This window comes from Jaculus jaculus, chromosome 10 (genome assembly GCF_020740685.1).
Source record: "Jaculus jaculus isolate mJacJac1 chromosome 10, mJacJac1.mat.Y.cur, whole genome shotgun sequence".
In the NCBI taxonomy this organism is placed as follows: domain Eukaryota; kingdom Metazoa; phylum Chordata; class Mammalia; order Rodentia; family Dipodidae; genus Jaculus; species Jaculus jaculus.
The window spans coordinates 102,937,694-102,957,407 of record NC_059111.1 but is presented as its reverse complement, the minus strand read 5'-3'; the positions used below and the strand labels follow the sequence as shown (position 1 = coordinate 102,957,407).

General features: G+C 43.8%; 1 protein-coding gene across 1 annotated transcript in view; it reads right to left on the bottom strand.

Annotated features, from left to right (window-relative positions):
• Mgam (maltase-glucoamylase) overlaps positions 1 to 19,714 on the bottom strand; it is a 256,817-nt gene that overhangs the window by 102,016 nt on the left and 135,087 nt on the right. The window contains exons 92-111 of the mRNA XM_045160081.1: positions 19,461 to 19,510; positions 18,828 to 18,995; positions 16,873 to 17,025; positions 16,131 to 16,331; positions 13,734 to 13,888; positions 12,147 to 12,315; positions 11,806 to 11,902; positions 10,481 to 10,593; positions 9,636 to 9,761; positions 8,189 to 8,317; positions 7,832 to 7,942; positions 7,479 to 7,541; positions 5,741 to 5,875; positions 5,173 to 5,260; positions 4,259 to 4,397; positions 2,746 to 2,879; positions 2,595 to 2,629; positions 2,390 to 2,506; positions 2,140 to 2,288; positions 773 to 857 (exon numbers count right to left, since the gene is read on the bottom strand). Coding sequence (XP_045016016.1) covers positions 773 to 857; positions 2,140 to 2,288; positions 2,390 to 2,506; positions 2,595 to 2,629; positions 2,746 to 2,879; positions 4,259 to 4,397; positions 5,173 to 5,260; positions 5,741 to 5,875; positions 7,479 to 7,541; positions 7,832 to 7,942; positions 8,189 to 8,317; positions 9,636 to 9,761; positions 10,481 to 10,593; positions 11,806 to 11,902; positions 12,147 to 12,315; positions 13,734 to 13,888; positions 16,131 to 16,331; positions 16,873 to 17,025; positions 18,828 to 18,995; positions 19,461 to 19,510 — 2,417 coding nt within the window. The remainder of the gene's footprint in view (positions 1 to 772; positions 858 to 2,139; positions 2,289 to 2,389; positions 2,507 to 2,594; positions 2,630 to 2,745; positions 2,880 to 4,258; positions 4,398 to 5,172; positions 5,261 to 5,740; positions 5,876 to 7,478; positions 7,542 to 7,831; positions 7,943 to 8,188; positions 8,318 to 9,635; positions 9,762 to 10,480; positions 10,594 to 11,805; positions 11,903 to 12,146; positions 12,316 to 13,733; positions 13,889 to 16,130; positions 16,332 to 16,872; positions 17,026 to 18,827; positions 18,996 to 19,460; positions 19,511 to 19,714) is intronic.

Here is a 19,714-nt window from a genome sequence, read left to right as displayed (position 1 = left end):
CATGTACCCTTTATTCTACTTATTGGAAGAAAGAGTCTATCCTCGATGCCCTATAAGCTTACTTTTCTCCTAGACTGCCCTATAGAGCAGAACTTTTAAAAGGGGGATCTGAAAGTTTAGCACCAAAGTGACCGAGTTTTGTTCAGGATGTCCATGGAATCAAAAGTTCACGTCGTACGGCTCTAAGAAAAATCAGAAGAGTGGGATAGTTTGGAGTTTGTTTGCAGTGGCAAGAAGCCCTGGTGCATTCATTCTCATTCTCTCTCCCTCTTTCCTTCTCTCTCATTTTCTCTTTCTCTCTCGTAAATAAATAATAGAGATTGTAAATAATATTTTTAAAAAGAAAAATTGGAACAACCTGATGAACAGGTGGAAGAAAATGGATATGTTAACAGTTTTGTCTAAAACTGGAGTGAGAGAAAATCCTCAGTATTTTCGCCCATAGCATTGTTACAATCTATAGCGGGGGAAAAAAAAAATAGGAGGGAAATGCATATAGAGATCGATGAGACAAGTTATCTGAGCTGGGAGATAACTCTTTCTACCTCAGGAGAAGTTCCGGTTCTGGCTCCAGGGCTCCCTGAGTGGTCTGTCTTCACCCCTTTTGTATCGTTGCCTAGAGAAATTCTAATGCTTAGCAGCCCATTTAGCAGAAAGAGAAGAAGGAAAAGGAGAATGAGAGACGATGTCTCAGGATCCCCCACACACCAGCCTTATCCTTCATTGAGCCTGACAGCTAGGATCCTTCAACCTCAGAGCCATTTATACTCACAGGCTCCACCACAGGGCTGACCAGGAAGGCTGGACCTAGAAGGAACTGCTTGTCGATATTCCAGGTCTCTCTATCTGACACAAACCTGGAAAGGAAAACAAAGGTGCTACAGTCAGATCCCAAATGGGCCCAAGCCCCCAGCCCTGAAGAAATCTTCAAGTTTCAGTTCAAGTTGGAAATCCAGCAGCCTCCTGTGGTGTCTCTACCCTCACCCAACTGTAATCAAATCATGCTGACCTCGTTTCTCTAAGTCACGTCTCCCAAACTAAAGAGGGGTTCAAGTATATCGGTTTCTATAAAATATCAGTATGGATTAGGTGCCAAGTAACTTTCTCCTGGTAGGTAGTTGGCTAGGAACTGGCCCACAGAAACACGGAGGCCATCTTGTCTGATCTGGCAGGACTAGAAATCTCATCTGATTCAGTCTCACCCAACATGGCTGCAAGCAACAACCCCAGCACCAGCTTCCTGCTTCTTTCACAACCTTTTTGGGGCTTAACACCTGAGAGCCGCCCCTTCCTGAGTCAGCCTCTGGAGCCTGCCTACCAATCACGCCCCTCCCTCACACTCCTGAGCCTGATGAGGAGGCTCATTCTGCCTGGATGCCTGGTTCATGTAACTGGACCTGAGTCCATTCTTCATGTCTCCCTACGTGAGGGAATTTTCCCAGCCTCCCCTCCCGTTATGCACCATGGAAGCAGGAGAAACGCTTTTGACTTGGGAGCCTTCCTGCATTGTGTTCCTTCCATCCTAACTCTGTCCAAAATAAATCTCATAATTTATCATTCTCTTGAGTCTGCGTCCTCAGTTCTTTGCCAATGTGGATAAGAACCTGGGGCTTGAAAGACCCTGATGTAGGAGTTTCTAACCCCACAGAGCTCTCTGTCTCTTCTGTATTAATATCTCTGTAATTCTTCACCATGGCCCATTTTAAATTATATATATATATAATTATATATATATAATATATATATATGCGTGTGTGTGTGTGTGTATTAAATACAAATTAAATATAAAGATGCCTTTGTCCTTCCTTGGAATGCCTTTATTGATGGCTTTAAAATATACTGGCCTGGGTCAATATAACCAAACTACTACAAAAATAGAGAAGTCTGTGCAATGTAAAAGAAGAAATAAAATTTGATGTTCTGTGTTATACCACTTCAAAAACTTCTTCACTCAGTAAGCGGCCTTTCACTCAACACGTGGTATTTATAACACTATGAAAAAACCGAGGAATGAAGTGTGCTCTGTTTATAGAGCTCGTGACCAAGTGGAATCTTGCCGTCAGTGTGGAGGAATTATTTTCATCAATGGTCACTTTATAGGGTGAATGAACTATGCACAGATCCCAGCCAGACACTCACTCGTGGAGAAGCGGCCGCACGACAGTGGTGCCCTCCGTGTGGGCCTTGTGCATCAACGTGTACAGATAGGGCAGCAGGGTGTATCTGGTCTGCACCACACTTCGGGAAATATTCACAAAGGCATCGTCCCAGGACACAGGGTCTTGTCTCTAACGGAGAAAAAGAAGGACGGTCAGAGTAGGAGCGCACCGCAGAAACTGAGGAAGGGTTTCCAGTGACACCATACAAACGACACAGGCTGGGGTCCTACCCTGGTCCCAATGGTGTTGTGGTTCCTGGAGAAGGGGTAAAAGGCTCCCAGCTGCATCCAGCGAGCACACATCTCATATTCAGCATCTTGAAAGAACCCACAGATATCTGCCCCGGTCTGAAACAACAGGGAATAAATTAGCCTTCGGTGATGTCCGAGAGATGTCGCATCTTCTTGGGGACGAGGAATATGCAAGGATACTCACGTAGGATATGCCAAAGAGGCTGAACTCCATCATGCCTGCAACGAGAACCACGGCTGTTTAAGGCCAGCGCTCATGCTCTGACTCCTCCACCTCCTCCACCGAGGCTCCTAACGCCCTCCCTTGCCAGCAGGGTCCCTGAGACCCCACACACCAATGATGGATTTGCCCAGCTGGTCCCACGCAGCCGTGTTGTCTCCCAGCCAGTGTCCTGCCCAGCGGCCAGAAGAGGGGAAGGTGGAGCGCGTGATGACGATCCCTCTCTCTCCTGTCACCTCCTGCATGGCTCTGGTTGGGGGAGACAAGGGGGTGAACTCTAGTCAAGGCAGGGGAGGGAAAACAACCTTCCCTTCCAAAACCCCTGGACTTAGGATATGGTGACAAAGCATTTGCTACAGGATTAGAAGGAAACTGGAAATCTTATTAGGAAAGGTCTTGCTGGCTAATGGAGATAATAATGACAGCTGTGTCATTTCACAGTTACACAAGCCCCCTGCATGAGATAACCCTGCAGGATTGTCTCCAAATAGTATGTCTTGATATTTACTTACCAAATACTTGGTTTTCCGTATTTGTTAAGACACACCACAAATTCCCTTTCACAATGATTTATGTTATTTATTGAACTCACAAAAAAGGGCTTGGCTAATTCAAGGGACTATGCATTGACTACACAATAAGAATGGTAAAATAAAAATACAAATTTCAATAGATATAATTCACTTTGGAAATAAAATATCTTGCCATTGTGGTCCTATTGGCTCTTATAATTAATGCTGACATAACACCAGCTATCTTGTGTAGCAATTTCTGGTGTCCCGATGTATGAACCCTCAACAGAACTAATAGTTTCTTGCAGATGGGTCTGTACCATTTTAAATGTCTTCCTTGGAAAAAAAAAACTTTTATTTATTTATTTGCAAGCCAAGAAAGAGAGGTAGGGAGAGGCTGTGTGTATGCCAGGGCCTCCTGTCATTGCAAACAAACTCCAGGCACATGCACCACTTTGTGCATCTGGCTTTATGAGGGTGCTGAGAATCAAAACTGCACTGTCACATTTTACAAACAAGCACCTTGAACCACTGAGCCAACTCTACAGCCCTAAGTCTACCCAACAACTCATGAACACAGTGTTGGATCCGTGCTCGAGGACTGGTTAAGAAATAAGAACAGCTCTCTGGGGAGACGTCTCAGTGGTTACGGTGCTTGCCTACAAAGCCTAAAATCCTGAGTTCATACCCATGGGAAGCCACGTACACGAAGTGGCACATGCATCTGAAGTTCATTTGCAGTGCCTGGTGTACCCATTCTCTGTCTCTCTCTCCCTTTCTCTCTCTCTCTCTCTCTAGGACATGGTGGCACACACTTTTAATCCCAACACTGGAGAAGCTGAGGTAGGAGGATCGCTGCAAGGTCAAGGCCAACCTGAGACTACATAGTGAATTCCAAGTCAGGCTGGGCTAAAGCAAGAGCCTACCAGGAAAAAAATGAAAAAGAAAACAGAGAAAAAAAAAAACTAGAAAGAAAAAAACTAAGAATCGCTACATAATCACTGAATACTTTTTAATTCTTTAGGCTGGAAAACAAACGGAAAAGGAGGGAGGCCATACCCATCACTGGCTGTCCCTATGAATGGTGCCAACTTGGAGAAGGGGATAGTCACTCACTCATAGGTGGGCCTGGTCTGGGACCACCCGTACAGGCTGTGCACGTCATAGTGCCGCACCCGCGAGCCGTCAGGCAGGATCTGCTCGCTCTCCATGCACAGAGTCTTGCTGCTCAGGCCCCTGTCCCTGCCTTCCACGTCTGAGGGAGATGACAACAGTCAGTGAAGTCCGCCATGACCCACTCAGTCCTCGACCTTTCTCTAAGGAATTCAGCTCTAGGTACTAAGTTTAACAGGACCTCTACATGGGTCTAGCCTCTTCCCCAGAGATACGAGCACCGCGCTGAGCTCTGAGCACCAGTGTGCCCGCAAGTATTTTCAACATCAAGTTCAAAGGATCCTGAGGCATTGTGGGGCCAAGCTGTCGAACACTTAACTACAGAATGGGCTTTTACCTGGACTTTTAATGGCCAATTATTTCGAGTTTTCTGAGTCTTCAAGTTTAGAAAACTGAGATTTGGAAACATTGTCTAATCTATGGCATATCACACAACTCATAGAGTGAATTACTTGTGGGCCAATGATGTAAAAAATGTAGCTTCAAATTTCATTGGCTGCCTAAGAATGGGAATGCCCCTGTTTTGTACCCTTTGGTGGTATACGAAATACCTGTGGATAAATTAGCATAAATCTGAATAATTAAGAAATCTATCTCTGAGAATCCTATGGAGATATTAGCACTGCTGAAAGTTTTCCGGAACTCTTTGAGAACTCCTCCCAAGGGATCATGATTCTTGCACATACACAATTCAGTAAAGTGCTTGGTGTGTTTTGTCTCTGGCCCCAGTAGTCCGCATCACTAATGAGGACCTGTCCTCCACAGTCAGGGTCACCCTTAGCTGCTGGGCTTGGGATGAGCACACCACCCTCCTTCCAGCCACTGCCCTGCAGGAGGAGGAGGCCCAGAGTACTTACGTGGCATGTAGGGAGGATGGTTCAGAGACGCATCGCTGCAGCCAGAAGGAACTGCTCCGTTCACAAAGCTCGCGGGCTCATTCATATCCTGCAAATGTCACAGACAGGGCTTACATTTAAAGATAACTACACCTTGTCTAATCAGAGGCTAGGAAGTAGGGAATAGAAGTTCAACATTTAGTCTCATAGATGCTGCCCACCATGGTCATCACAGAAGAAGAAGTGGTTGGAAATAGCAATTAAGTCTTATAGGAAAACATAAAAGCCCTCAGTAAGGCCAACGAATTTCCAGTTCTGAAGAATTTCTAGTCATCAGCCCCGAAGTTTTGCAACAGGAACTTCATGAAGGTACAAGGGCTGAGGAGGATCACAGCTACTCCACTCCCTCCTGGAGGAAGTACTCAAAGTCTCCATTAAGTGATTGCTATTCTCTTGACTAAAGGTCTCTGTTCTGTATGCTGGGATGCAGCAAGCCCACATGCGTACACACACACACACACACACACACACACACACACACACACACACCCCTACTCATGTGTGCACAGACATCCATGCTCACACTTACAATCCACATGCCATCAAACTTCAAGCTCTTCTCTGGATTCCGGGGGTTGTTGTAGAGTTCTGCCATCTCCCTCTTCCACCATGTGGCAGTTGAATTGCGGAAAAAGTCTGGGAAGGCCACATAAGCCCGGTATTGCTGCGAAAATAAAACATGATTCCTCTGTCAGAAATGAAGATCTAAGACAGCAAAGAGGCACTTACTAAGAACTAAATTCAAGCACTTTATTACAGGGAAATACACAGGGAGAGTCTGAGTAATAAAATATCCTTGGTCTGGAGAGATGGCTTATGGGTTAAGGCGCTAGCCTGCGAAGCCTAAGGACCCTGATTCAATTCTCCAGGTCCCACATGAGCCAGATGCACAAGGGGGTGCATGCATCTGGAGTTTGTTTGCAGTGGCTGGAGGCCCTGGCATGCCCATTCTCTCTCTCTCTCTCTCTCTCTCTCTCTCATTCTCTCTCTCTCTCAAATAAAAAAATAAAATATTCTTGGCTTCTTAGAAAAATAATAAGTGCCAAGATAAATATGAACTTAAAACATCCACTACCTTGTTTCCTCTCTGTGTCAGTGTGAACAGCAACAGTCAGCACCCTGAACTCACTACCTCATGCTGTAGATGCCCAGCCCCAAGTGTGCCACCATTTCCTAAGAACTCCCCAGAGCCAAAGCAGGGGGGAGGGGGGAAAGAGAGAGAGAAACCACATGTGGAAGTCACAAATCAGGGACAGAAAGACATATCCAGGTAACACTCACACTTGAAAAGAAGGTAGAAGTAAGATGGTATGGTTCATGGTATGGTTTGTATGTCTGTTCTCTACGATTTCAAAAGTCTCATGGAGCTCACAAATGTGTGTCTTATAAATGGGAGAAAATAAGGAGGAAGATTCAACTTCCTTTTCTCTTTATCTGCCCTCAAGTAACTAAAGCAATGACTACATTAACATTAAAAAAGTAAATCATGACTCTTTATTTATTTTTTTTTAAATATTTTCTTTTTTTTTAATTTTTAATTTATTTATTTGAGAGCGACAGACACAGAGAGAAAGACAGATAGAGGAAGAGAGAGAGAATGGGCACGCCAGGGCTTCCAGCCTCTGCAAACGAACTCCAGACGCGTGCGCCCCCTTATGCATCTGGCTAACGTGGGACCTGGGGAACCGAGCCTCGAACCGGGGTCCTTAGGCTTCACAGGCAAGCGCTTAACCGCTAAGCCATCTCTCCAGCCCAAATCATGACTCTTTAATCACATTGCAAATGTTAAGAGAACAAGGACCATGGTTTGTATTTTGCTGACCTTTTTATTTCCTCCCACAACTATATTGGAAGCTGAGGAGATGACTTTAAAATTGTGATAAATACTAACGCTATATCAAAAAAACGGGAGGGATAGTGAAAGAAATTATAGGTGTAATACTAAGTAAGAGAATACGGAGCATTCTTAGAAATAGCATCTACTTAAAATCCCATAATCCACTTCAATCTGAAAGTCTTGGATTGAAAATCATCCTGATGACATCTAGAACAATGGATCAGCAATATAAATTCTCTGAATCTTGAATCTCAAGGACAACAGTGCCTACGTCAAACTGTCCATATGTGGATGTGAAGTAATCAGCACACAACTGAAAGAAAGACACTCATCCTGAGTGCATTTCTTCACCATGGTCAATTTAATATTGTGTTTATGATTCCCCTTCCTGGCAACCTTGACTTCTAATATCCAAAAAATGCTCTTTTACCTCCAATTGACTGTCCCAGTCTAGAGAGCTGTCCACAGTTACATTAGGGTAATCAGGCCAGACCTGTGGAGAGAAAACTGTTCAATAGAAATGCTCTAGGTAATTTCCCATATAGATAATTTCCTAGGAAACTATGAGCCACATGCCTAGGGGTAATGAACTTTGGTTGTCATATAGAACTGCCCTAGAGAAAAGTGGGTTGCACAGAGTTCTTTTCTGTATTGATAGATGTTGATTGAACAGTGGAAACTACAACGTCAGAGAACAAATGCAAACTGACAAGGTCAGCATTCACTGACTAACACAGGCTCTGGCCCAGAGAGAGAATTACTGCACCATCATCTAGAGCCTACCTTTCCCCAGACAATGCCTCCACCATTAGGGTATGTGATGAAGACCTCATCCTCCAAACCTCGAGTGAAGGCAGGGTAGGGCTGCGTCTCATTGCCAGAGATGGCTGGATCCTGGAATGAGAGCACAAGGCAGGTGGAAGAATGAAAATGACAACAAAGAGAGAGAGAAAGAGAGATTTTGATAAGGACCCCAGCTTTGCTTTGCATGGTAGAGTCTCTGTGAACCCAGGAAATACACTTCTCCTGTTATGCTTCAGTTTCTCCTCTTGCATCAGAGAGAGGCCGACAGCACAAGGCGATCTCACCAAGGCCCATTCGTTGTCTCAGACCCTCTCCCACACGGACACAAGGACTGACCAGGATGAGGATGACCCGCATGCCGTCGGCCCTCATGCGGTTGATGAGGTCTGGGAACCCGGAGAACTTGGGGCTGAGGGTGAAGTCCAGCTGCCGCTCCATGTAGTCGATGTCAGAGTACTGCACGTCCTGCGGGGGGACACGGGGACGCGGGGGCTGCTGGAGGGGAGAGCCCGGGCTCTGGAGGAAAACGTCCCCCGTTTCTGACTCTTTCAGACCCCAGGTATGTATTTAAGATTGTAGGTATGAATCCTAGAGTATCCTTGATTTCAAATTTTAAACCAAAAACAAAAAACTAATCAACAACCATAACAAAAGAATAAGATGAATGGTAATGTCCATCTTGAAGGGTTATTGTGAAAATAAACAGAAACACTGTAAGACAAAGTGCTCTGAAGACTGACAATTTAAGGAGTTCTTACTCAGATAAAATGTTAACTCTACAGTCCTAGGGCATCCATAGGATATGGACAGTAAGACTGCTACAAAGCAATGCAATACAAAAATGTATAACTACTGTAGAATAGCCAATGTTGAGGGTAATCAGCACACACAGCATTCTTGTTAAGATGATACACATTAATGTTCTTTGCATTAATAAAGCAATAGTAAAGGACAGAACAGTAGGGGGCTAACGTTAATATGAAAGGGATTCACTGGGTCAGTTATAATTGTTAGACTCCCCTTGTCCTCAGTTGGACGGTGTTGGGTCTGAGTATAATACTCTGAAAATCAACCCAGAACCTCCACATTCATCATGCTGGGCAGCTGGCCCTGGAGGATATCACAGCCAAGAACAAGTATATAAACAATGGTATCACTGAATTTGAATCAATTTTTTTTCTTAACGAAGCAAAGCTAATGCTAGAGGGATCTTTTATCTTTATGAAATTAAGGTTGTTATGACTAAAGAGTCTTGAAATCATGTCAGAGAAGTCGATACATGATACAGCAGTGAGTGCCCTCACCCAGCCCTAGGGCTTGCTTCAGTCCCATCAGTATTATAAGATAGGGAAAGCCCCCCACCTGTATTACCATGGTGGAGACAAGTTCAGTGTGACACCACATGAGAAAGGGCTTTGTATCCATGAAGAACCTCATAAAAATCTCACAAGTAAACACATGAAGGATTACTTCTTAGGCTGGAGAGATGGCTTAGCAGTTAAGCGCTTGCCTATGAAGCCTAAGAACCCTGGTTCGACGCTTGATTCTCCAGGACCCACGTTAGCCATATGCACAAGGGGGCACACACTTCTAGAGTTGGTTTGCAGTGGCTGCAGGCCCTGGCGTGCCCATTCTCTATATATATATATATCTGCCCCTTTCTCTCTGTCTCTGTCAATCTCAAATAAATAAATAAAAATGAACAAATTTTTTTTTTTTAAGAAAAGAATTATTTCTTGGCTAACTGAGGTCTAAGGCCCACCATACCATGACATGTACATACGTAGGGGATCTGGGCAGCCACCATGTCGTCATACAAGCTGGCGATCTCAGAGTCATTCTCGTATCCATAGCGACACAGCTGGAACCCCAGGGACCAGTAAGGGACCATCACAGGCCGACCAATCAACTACAAAATTGACAGGAAATATTACAACTTAAATGGAGAAGGTGGTACATGATATAAGAATATTTTCCCAATATCCAAACTACACAATCAACGAATTCAAATGCAGAAAGGGACAAAGTGTGGGAGAGTCGGTTCTGGTCCTCTGTGACATCCTGGGGAAAGCCTCCTGTTAGCAAGGAGCTTGTTTTCTAGGAATGTGAGGAAACCTTATTTTACTCTACGTTCTAAATATGTGCTATTTTATGGCTTATAGGCAAAATGCCTAGGTTAGCATTCAGGCTTCAGAAAATGCTAAATAACTCCTCTGTTCTTGTTTCTTCACTTGTAAAGTGGGATGAGTAATATTTGTTTCACAGTGTTTTCATGAAGACTGAATGAGTGAATAATAATCATGAAGTGATCTGACATGCAGTGACTGATTGATACAATAATAGTTACCCAAATGTTGTGCTTGGATCTAAAACAGTCCACCGCCATTACCACTTCCCAAGACTGTCACTACCGCCATCACACCCCAAGATCAACATTACCCTAATCAACACCACCATTGCTGCATCATCATTACCATTAATATAGTTAGCCCCTCAGCAGCACTGTTACCAACATTAATGTCATCAACTCCACCACTGTCATCAATTGCATCTTCACCATTGCCATCTCAATCATCACTAATGAAATGAATTCCTTCAATGAATGAATTCAAATGAACTCCTTCCTACCTCTGTGTACTGCTGGGTCACAAGCTCTGGAGTTGGTCCCAAGAACACATAAAAGTCCAGAATTCCTCCTGTGGTACGATACGTCAGGGCAGGCAGGGGCTGGAAGGTCACATCTAAAAACATAGGAAAATGTTAAGAAAACTGACAGATTTCAGTTTGAGGAATTAACCCTGAAATCCCCCTCTTCTCTACCTTCTTCATGAGAACATTGAGAGAACTCTACATTAGATCCCCACAGAAGTGAAGAACTTATGTTCAAGTCTACAGGATCCCCTCTGCATGTTTCCATTTAGTGGGCATCTTATAAACTTTCATCCTTAACTTAAAATGTATTAGTATAACTTTTTATTATTTATTCATTTATTTATTTGACACAGAGAGACAGAGATGGAAAGAGAGAGGATGGGCACAGCAGTGCTTCTAACCGCTGTAAATCAGATGCATGAGCCGCTTTGGGAATCTGGCTTATGTGGGTTCTGGGGAATCAAATCCGAGTTATTAGGCTCTGGAGGAAAATTCCCTAACTACCCAGCCATCTCTCCAGCCCCAAACATAATTTGTGTGTCAGAACAGTTTAAGACACATAAAAAGTTGCCAAAATAGTACTATGAGCTTCTTTGTCAATTTCCTGCACCTTTACATGATGATAATATTGTCTGTTGTCAATACCCTGAAATCTCCATTCACAAAATACTATAAATTCCATTATAGATCTGGAGAAGATTTCACCAATGTTCCCATAGATCTATCTTCTGGCTTCCGGTTTTCCTTGCCTTCCTCATACACCATACAACTGTTCTTCACACACTTACTCCCCACAGTGAGTGCTCTGACCCACAGAGATAAAGCAAGCTACCACGGAGGCCCAGGAATCAGGGCCTCACTTGGCTCTCCTGGCTCTCTTAGGTAACTGTTGCCAAATGAGAGATGAGTAAATCTTTTAATCAAAAAATCCTAGAAAGGGGCCGGAGAGATGGCTTAGCGGTTAAGCGCTTGCCTGTGAAGCCTAAGGACCCCGGTTCGAGGCTCGGTTCCCCAGGTCCCACGTTAGCCAGATGCACAAGGGGGCACACACGTCTGGAGTTCATTTGCAGAGGCTGGAAGCCCTGGCGCGCCCATTCTCTCTGTCTTTCTCTCTGTTTCTGTCACTCTCAAATAAATTAAAAAAAAATTTTTTTTAAATCCTAGAAAAAAGATAGACTAAGCCTAAATAAAAGATAAAACTTCTCACACATGATAATTTTAACTTCAAGGACAACCAGGTCAAACACACTCAAAAGCTACTAGAATGAGGCACAGTCACATGAGGTGGAGGTGTGTCCTACCCATGGCGTTGCTGTTCAGCAGGAAGACTCCGTGGGCACTGCCATCCTCCTCCAGCCCCAGGTAGTAGGGATGGACACCATAGGAATTCTTCTTGTACTGAGAGTCAAGAACAAGACAGAAGAGGTTAGAAGACTGTGTGTGGAGAAAGACACTCAACAGAAATGAGTCTGGAAGCTAGGTCCAGCCTCCTCGGAGAAAGACGTCAGAAACAAGAAGCCTGAGAACGGCCTCCTCGTCTGAGAGCAGAATGAGTCGGTCAAGTGCAGTCTGGGGAGGAAGCATGAGGACCCACGGTGAGGTGGAGGGAGGATGAACACCCTGCCCAGGGCTCTGTCCTTACCCCTGGGGGCTCGTCCCTGGAAAACATGCCCCACGTGTGCCAGTTCAGGTCTTGCCTAAAGGTCCTATGCTCGTTCTCCCCAAAGCCGTAGATGTAGGTGGAGGGTAGGCGGGTGGAGATGCGGATGAACATGTCGTTGAAGGTGAAGCCCAGGAGCTGAGAGTCCCAGCTGCGGCAGGAGAAGGAACGTGCGCCAAGGATCAGCTTCCACGAGGACCACAGAACCCTGGATCCTGTTCCCACCCCCAGAACCCAACCGTCTGCCTGACAGAATGTGCAAGTCTGCTGGATTACAGTGGTCATCAACTCTGTTGCTAAAGCCCAGACCTGACCCTCCTTCTGCTGGTTCCTCTGTCACTGCTTCCCTCCCATGACCTCCCCATAATACCAAATCTAATCACTTTTCACCACCTCAAATACTACCATCCCGTGGCTGTTCTGATGTCCGCTCTTGTTTTCAAATAGTTCACTTCCTGTGTACATCCAAAGAGGTATTTGAGCAGAACCTCCCATTTCTCACTCTTTTTAAAAAAATTTTTTTGTTTATTTTTATTCATTTATTTGAGAGCGACAGACAGAGAGAGAAAGAGAGAGAGAGAACGGGAGTGCCAGGGCCTCCAGCCACTGCAAAGGAACTCCAGACGCGTGCGCCCCCTTGTGCATCTGGCTAACGTGGGTCCTGGGGAATCGAGCCTGGAACCAGAGTCCTTAGGCTTCACAGGCAGGCACCTAATTGCTAAGTCATCTCTCCAGGCCTCTCACACTCTCATTTACATTATTCAGTTGCTTCTTATAAAGATGCCCTATGAAGCATGAAGCCTACAGGCCATTGTCATTCTGCATTTCAGCTTCTCCAGCTCCTCACTTATGTCACAAAACTTTATTCTTTAACATGCCAATTCCCCACAGCGTCCATGGCCTATGTTCTTACTAATACAGATGTTCCTTCCCTTTTCCCAAAGTATGAAGTGGGACATCTCCTCATCCAGGTCCTATTTCAAATGTTGCCTTCTCCTCAGCAAGGCCTACTCTGACCATAGTATCAAAAGCTATAATTTGCTGGGCATGGTGGCGCACGCCTTTAATCCCAGCACTCAGGAGGCAGAGGTAGGATCTGCCTGAGTTCGAGGCCACCCTGAGACTCCATAGTGAATTCCAGGTCAGCCTGGGCTAGAGTGAGACCCAACCTCAAAAAAACAAAACAAAAAAAAGCTATAATTTCATAAAACATTATTATTTTGGTACAAAGCACAGCAATAACTGCATCAATGTCCTTTTCATATGTTAACATAAACTGCTTTTGCTTTTATGAGACGAGATACCCACCAGTCCCTAGAACAGCACCTGATGTAGAAAACACACCCTATAAGCATGAATTGATTGAATTTCCAGGTGCTTGTAACTGTCTCAAGTATTATTCTCAGGGTGTTAAAGATTTCCTTTAAGAACAGACATGAAAGAAGTAACTTTCTCATTGATCTGGAAATGGACAGTATGATGTTCCGAGCCTGGCTATCTCCAGTACAATGGTCCTTCAAGGAATGCTTAGGAAAGTAGTAATCACAAATTGGACTAGGAGCCACTTACATCACGGAGCCTGTACTCTTCCGGCGAATTTCAATGCCAAACGGATTCTGCTTGATGAGGACATCATAGAGCCGGCTGTCAGGGGTGCCAGATGGAGCACTGGGGACATTGAGAGGGACTGGGACTTCATACCGTTGGCTGTTGGGATCATAAATCTAGGCCAGAGGAAATCAATTTAGGAATATAGATGGGAGGAATAAGTCATAGTGTTAGTTAATATGATATATAATACAGACAGTGGTCATAGATAATACCATTGTATCATTAACTAAATACATTATCAGTTACAAAGGAGAGCATAGAATGTTGGAAATCCTTTAAAAGCAATTTTTTAATTACTTCCCCAAAATGAACTTGTTTAAATTAAAGCAGTCAGGCTGGAGAGATGGCTTAGCAATTAAATGTTTGCCTGCGAAGCCTAAGGACCCCAGTTCGAGGCTCAATTCCCCAGTACCCATGTAAGCCAGATGCACAAGGTGGTGCATGTATTTGGAGTTTGTTTGCAATGGCTGGAGGCCCTGGTACACCCATTCTCTCTCCCTCTCCCTCTCTCCCTCTCTCCCTCTCTCCCTCTCTCTCTCTCTCTCTCTTTCTCTGTACATATGTATATATGTTGCTGTCAAATAAATAAATAAAAATAAACAAAATTTTAAAAACTTAGTCATGGATTCCTTTCTGATGACATATAAACCAGCTTGCTGAGCACCCTGTATCACTGTTGAGACTTTCCTACCTGCTAAGGACAGAGGATGTCTAGACCAAGGCTACTGTCATGAAAACTCGCACATGCTATGACGGTTAATCTGGACTGATGACTTAACTGGATCTAGAATCACTTATGAGATGAATTTCTGGGCTTGTTTGAGAGTGAGTTTCTAGATCGGGTTAAATTGAGGTGAGAAAACCCACCCTAACTGTGGGTAATATCAAACCATGGTTTGGGGTCCTGAATTAAATAAAAAAGAGAAAGAAAGAAAGCTGGGCACCCACATCCATCTCTCTCTCTCTCTCTCTGCCTCCTGACTGCAAAGGCAATGTGATTGGTGCCTCCTGTTCCTGCCACATTGCTGCCCGGAAGGATAGTGTCCCCCTGAACTGTAACTCAAACTACTTCTTGTTTGGTATGTGGGCCCAGCAACAGGAAAATGAACTGACAGGCATGCTAATGGGAAGTGGAAGAGGAGGATCCAGCACGCCTGAGACATAACGTGAGATAGCGTGAGCTATGCACATGGGCTGTGAGATCATAAGGAAATGCGTTAGGAAGACCAGGAGGGCTCCCGTGGAGATGCACGGGCTGAGTTCTGAGAACTGTGCAGCCACTAACACAGTACGTATATGAAAACAAGTCGCCCTGGTGTGGAAACAACCGACACAAAGGCCCAGAGTGTGGACTCAGAGAGATGCAAATGCTCCGGAGGCAACAACAGTGTTGTTAAGTGGCAGAAAAGATGCCTGGAACTGCAGATTCATTCATGTCGTATATGAGGTGCTGACCACACACCAACACTATGGTGAGAATAAATACACTTTTAAAAGCATCATTCTCTACAACAGGAGATATAAACCCACATCCCAGTTGATGACATGTTCTGAGAAATACTTCAGGCAAAGCTACACCAGTCTGGTCCCTTTCATTTGCTCTCTAAAAGCATTTGAGGTTTACTATGGGTTCACTATCTTCTGAGTTATATCAGAAATATATATATATATATATATATATGTATATATATATATATATATATATATATATATATCAGAGTGGGAAAAATCTCTACTCTGAGGAAGCCCACACTTGACATAGTCATAGGATCAGCTAGCCCATGCCTCATGCCAGCATAATGTGGTAGGAAAGGAAAATAAGTCATGGCATATTGGTGGCTTTTTTTTCACAGATAATCTCCAATTCGGTGTCTAAATCTATACTAAGAAATTTTTAATTTCCTCATTTCAGTTAATGTCTCTACCACCCACACACACCACATGCACAAGCTAGGAACATGAAAATATTCCTCAAGAGTCCCTCTCTCTCATTTCCAACTAAATGACAACGGCCTGGTCCTGTCATCCACTGTCTCAGTCTCAAATACATCCTTTGTTCCCTACCTCTCTTTCTGTCCCTAGTTCAAGTTTATCCATACCTGCCCCACCTTCCTGGAAGCCTCCTTTCTTGCTCTTTGAATTCTTGTCTCAGCCATTGTCATTAAGCAGACATGGTGATCTTTTCAAAATGCAAAGTAGGAGAGATTTCTAATGTTCTATCAAGGGTCTTCTGGATTAGGACAACGATTCTACAATAATGCACCATGGGCATTTAAACACTATACTCCTTCTAGAGCTCCGTAACATGGAACTGAAAACAGCCCTGTCCATATTGATTACATATCCTGTGTTTACCTTGAACTGCAGCATGGCAGTCTTGTGGTAGGTCACTTGCAGGCGAAGGGGGTTCACAGGTGTGGAGGGGAAGGCATCGCCATACAGAGAAGCCTTTAAGGAGATGTCAGCTGTGGCCCCATGTGAATCATACTGAATATTGCTGACAGAGTACAGGTCATTGACAATGAAGCAGTGAGGGACGCCAGCAGTGGTGGATTCCTAGAAAGTAAAGTCAATATGGATCAGCATATGACCTAGAGTTAATAAAAATTCACCTTGTGGCTACAGTAGTGTAGGGGTTTAGATGCTTAACTGCAAAGCCAGAGGGCCCAGGATCGATTCCCCAGGACCCACCTAAGCTAGATAGATATACAAGAGGGCTCACAGGTCTGTTGTTCATGTGCAGCAGCTGGAGTCCCTGGTGTGTGCAATCCCTCTATCTGCCTTTCTCTTTCTCTCTTTCTCTCTTGCAAATAAACCATAAATAAATATATATATATCTTATATGGGGAGAAAATAAGTTGCTACTATTCATTCACCCACTCACATTTTAGAGGGTACTGACAAAAAATTAAATCCTAAGTCTGCAAGCAATAATCTTGAAAGAAATGCCTACATTTGTCCCCACCACCTGCACGTCTAGGTCAAGCTCATTTGAAGCTCTTCCTTTACAGATACTCGGGCGGTGGTGCTGTGTTCATGAAACTGATGTTTACACGTAGGGGATTGCAGAGTATGTGAACGTCTTCAGCATCTTTACCTCCCACACACAGCCGCGGGCAATGCAGTTTGCTTCAGAAAGGCCATGCTCATCAGGGTAACAGTCAATTTTCTCCTCATCCCTTATGTTGATGTCCCACTCAACAGCGTAAGCTTCTCCCAGTAGAAGATTGATATTTGTGATAGTGGCAACCTATAGGTGTGAAAAGTGACAAAGAAATTCATCCTAAAAACTGGTCTGGCAAGATACGAAGATAACTTTAAGGAATTAAATCGAAATGAAACCAAGTCCTCAAAAATTTAAGTACCACATTGTTTTAGCTTACACGAACAGAATCATGTATGAAATGGGGAGATTTTTCAGCAGTAACAGAGAAACAATGTGAAAGAATTAGGTCAGGTAAGAGTTGGTATGACCACCCTTTTTGTTCATTTCCTGACCTTCCTTTATTAAGAAGGTTTTCTTTTTCTGTTGTGAAATTTAACTCAGTCCTGACAGCCTCTCAGCAACTGAACCATCGCCAGCAATGCTTTGCCTCCCCACTTCCAACAAACGGTAAAGTCATCTAATTTGTTTACTTCTAGGGGGATCTTTTTCAAGTCAGGTCACGAATCTCATTGGACACACCATCTTTGATGGTTCAGCTCCAGTCAGCCTCCTCCAGGAAGCTAAGCTCAACTATTCTAGTACATTTTAGACAGCAAGCAAAACTGAAGTCAATATTACCTGCACATTGTTTTTGGCTCCCTGTCCCCTTCCCAGTAGATTATGTTTGAAAGTTATGTCTCTCCACCACCCAAATTCGGGCAATAGAAATTGGTCCTAGTTTTAATAAATTCTAGCAAGGGTGGTTGAGTGAACTTTCACATACCCATCCTTCCGATGGCCTTCACATTTCTCTATATGAAACCAACCACATTCTGGGGCTGGAGAGAGGACTTAGTGGCTAAGGCACTTGCCTGTGAAGCCTAAGGACCAAGGTTTGATTCATTAGTGCCCATGTAAGCCAGATGCACATGATGATGCATGCATCTGGAGTTCATTCGCAATGGCTACAAGCCCTGGTGTGCCATTCTCTCATACTCTGCACCCCCTCATATATATAAATAAATAAATATATCAAAAACCAACTCCATACTACTTTATTTCATACAGAATGCATGCTGATACACGCTATCAAGACAAGACATGAAGTACCATTAATACACCATTACGCTAGAAGTATAAGTTGACTTATTATTCCCACTCTTGGTAGGTCTCTTGCAAACTGTGCTGACCCAGTAGCTCCATTACCAGGAGGACCTGGAGTTCATGTCCTCCATGCTACTTGGAGACCAGATTCTTCACAATGATAAGACATCACATAAACTGAATACAGCTCTTCAGGAGGTCATCACAACCCAATCAATTATCTTATTTTCATCTTCTATCCCAACAAGTAGCTGTTGGGTAGGATCATCAAAATCTACATCTTGAGAATGAATATGTCAGAGTGAGAGTATGTACCATAAAAAGAACTCAGTGCTGGTGGGAGAGTAATGCAGAGATAAGCTCAATAGGACAACAAAAGATGGCACTTTTAACTTGCAACTCATGGGACCTCTAGCTTCACCTTACGTCACCAGCCACCAGTTTTCAGATCCCTTTTCCTCTGGACCTGCCTCCTATCCCTACTTCGGTAAGTTTGCTATTCATATGCTTGTAATACCTACTGCTTTGGTGATGGAGTCAGTCAGAGAGAACAGAACTGTAAGAGACAAAGGTCAGCATGGAAAAGCCATCTGACCTTTCCACTGTTCCCCCAGCAGTTCCTGCCTTGCTCAAGCTCAGTCCATCCTTGCATTGTTACCTTGCTTCCCCACACAAACTCGGACTTTCCCACTGGCGCTCAGATACGCTGTGGCCCTGCGGGATGCATGCAACATAGGCAAGACGGAAACCCATAATTCCATGATAAATTCTTTTAAAAACCTCCTTGCCCAATGAATTCTTACCTTCAGTTTAGGATCATAGGCGACTTGAGGAGACATTTGACTTAGGACACCATTGTGTTTTACTGTAACATTGTAAAGTGCCTGTGTCCCAAAGATTTTAATTTCCTTAAATGCTAAATTATTGGGGTCTTTGTAGGTTGATTTTGAAATAGTCACATCCAAGTGGTTCTGAAATACATTAAGTATGATAATTATGCCCAAAGGAATGGTTATTATACCAAGATTCTCTAGGCCCACATATGCTCTCCCCTAGACCTGACACTCAATACTGTTCTGAATACCTCTGACATTCTCTATTAATATATGGTTGAGCGCAAACTCAATTACTCTTAGAAAGTAGAATAAAGAGGCTGCACTGAGATATTTTAAACAAATATACTTTAAAACATTAGATGCATTTTAGATAACTGCATGTGAAAACACAAGCTACTTTAATTTGCAAATATTATTGCCTCATTTCGAAAACATAGACGATACAATTCCTGAGGTTTAAGTACTGAAAGAAGAAAGTGTTCACCCCCAGCTGTTCCTGCAAGGGAAGTCACACCTCCAATTACATACATACATAGCACGTCGGTGTTAATGGTCAGACAGAAGCCCCACACTTCAGATTCATAACAACACGCTACTCACTTGAGTGGCAGAAAATTCACATAAAACATAGACATCAGTGGCCACAGTGTCTGGAAGCAGAAGGAAAATAAGTCAGGATGACTTGGCTACCACAAAAGCTTGTTAATATTCCTGAACAAAGGTCACCTCCTTAAGGGTACCATGTTGCAACTGGCAGTTTGTCCTTCACTTTATGAAAGAATGAAATTCCAATGCATCTATGTTCCACTCCTTCCTAATTCATTGATCTATCAGCAAACTCATAGGTGGTTTGC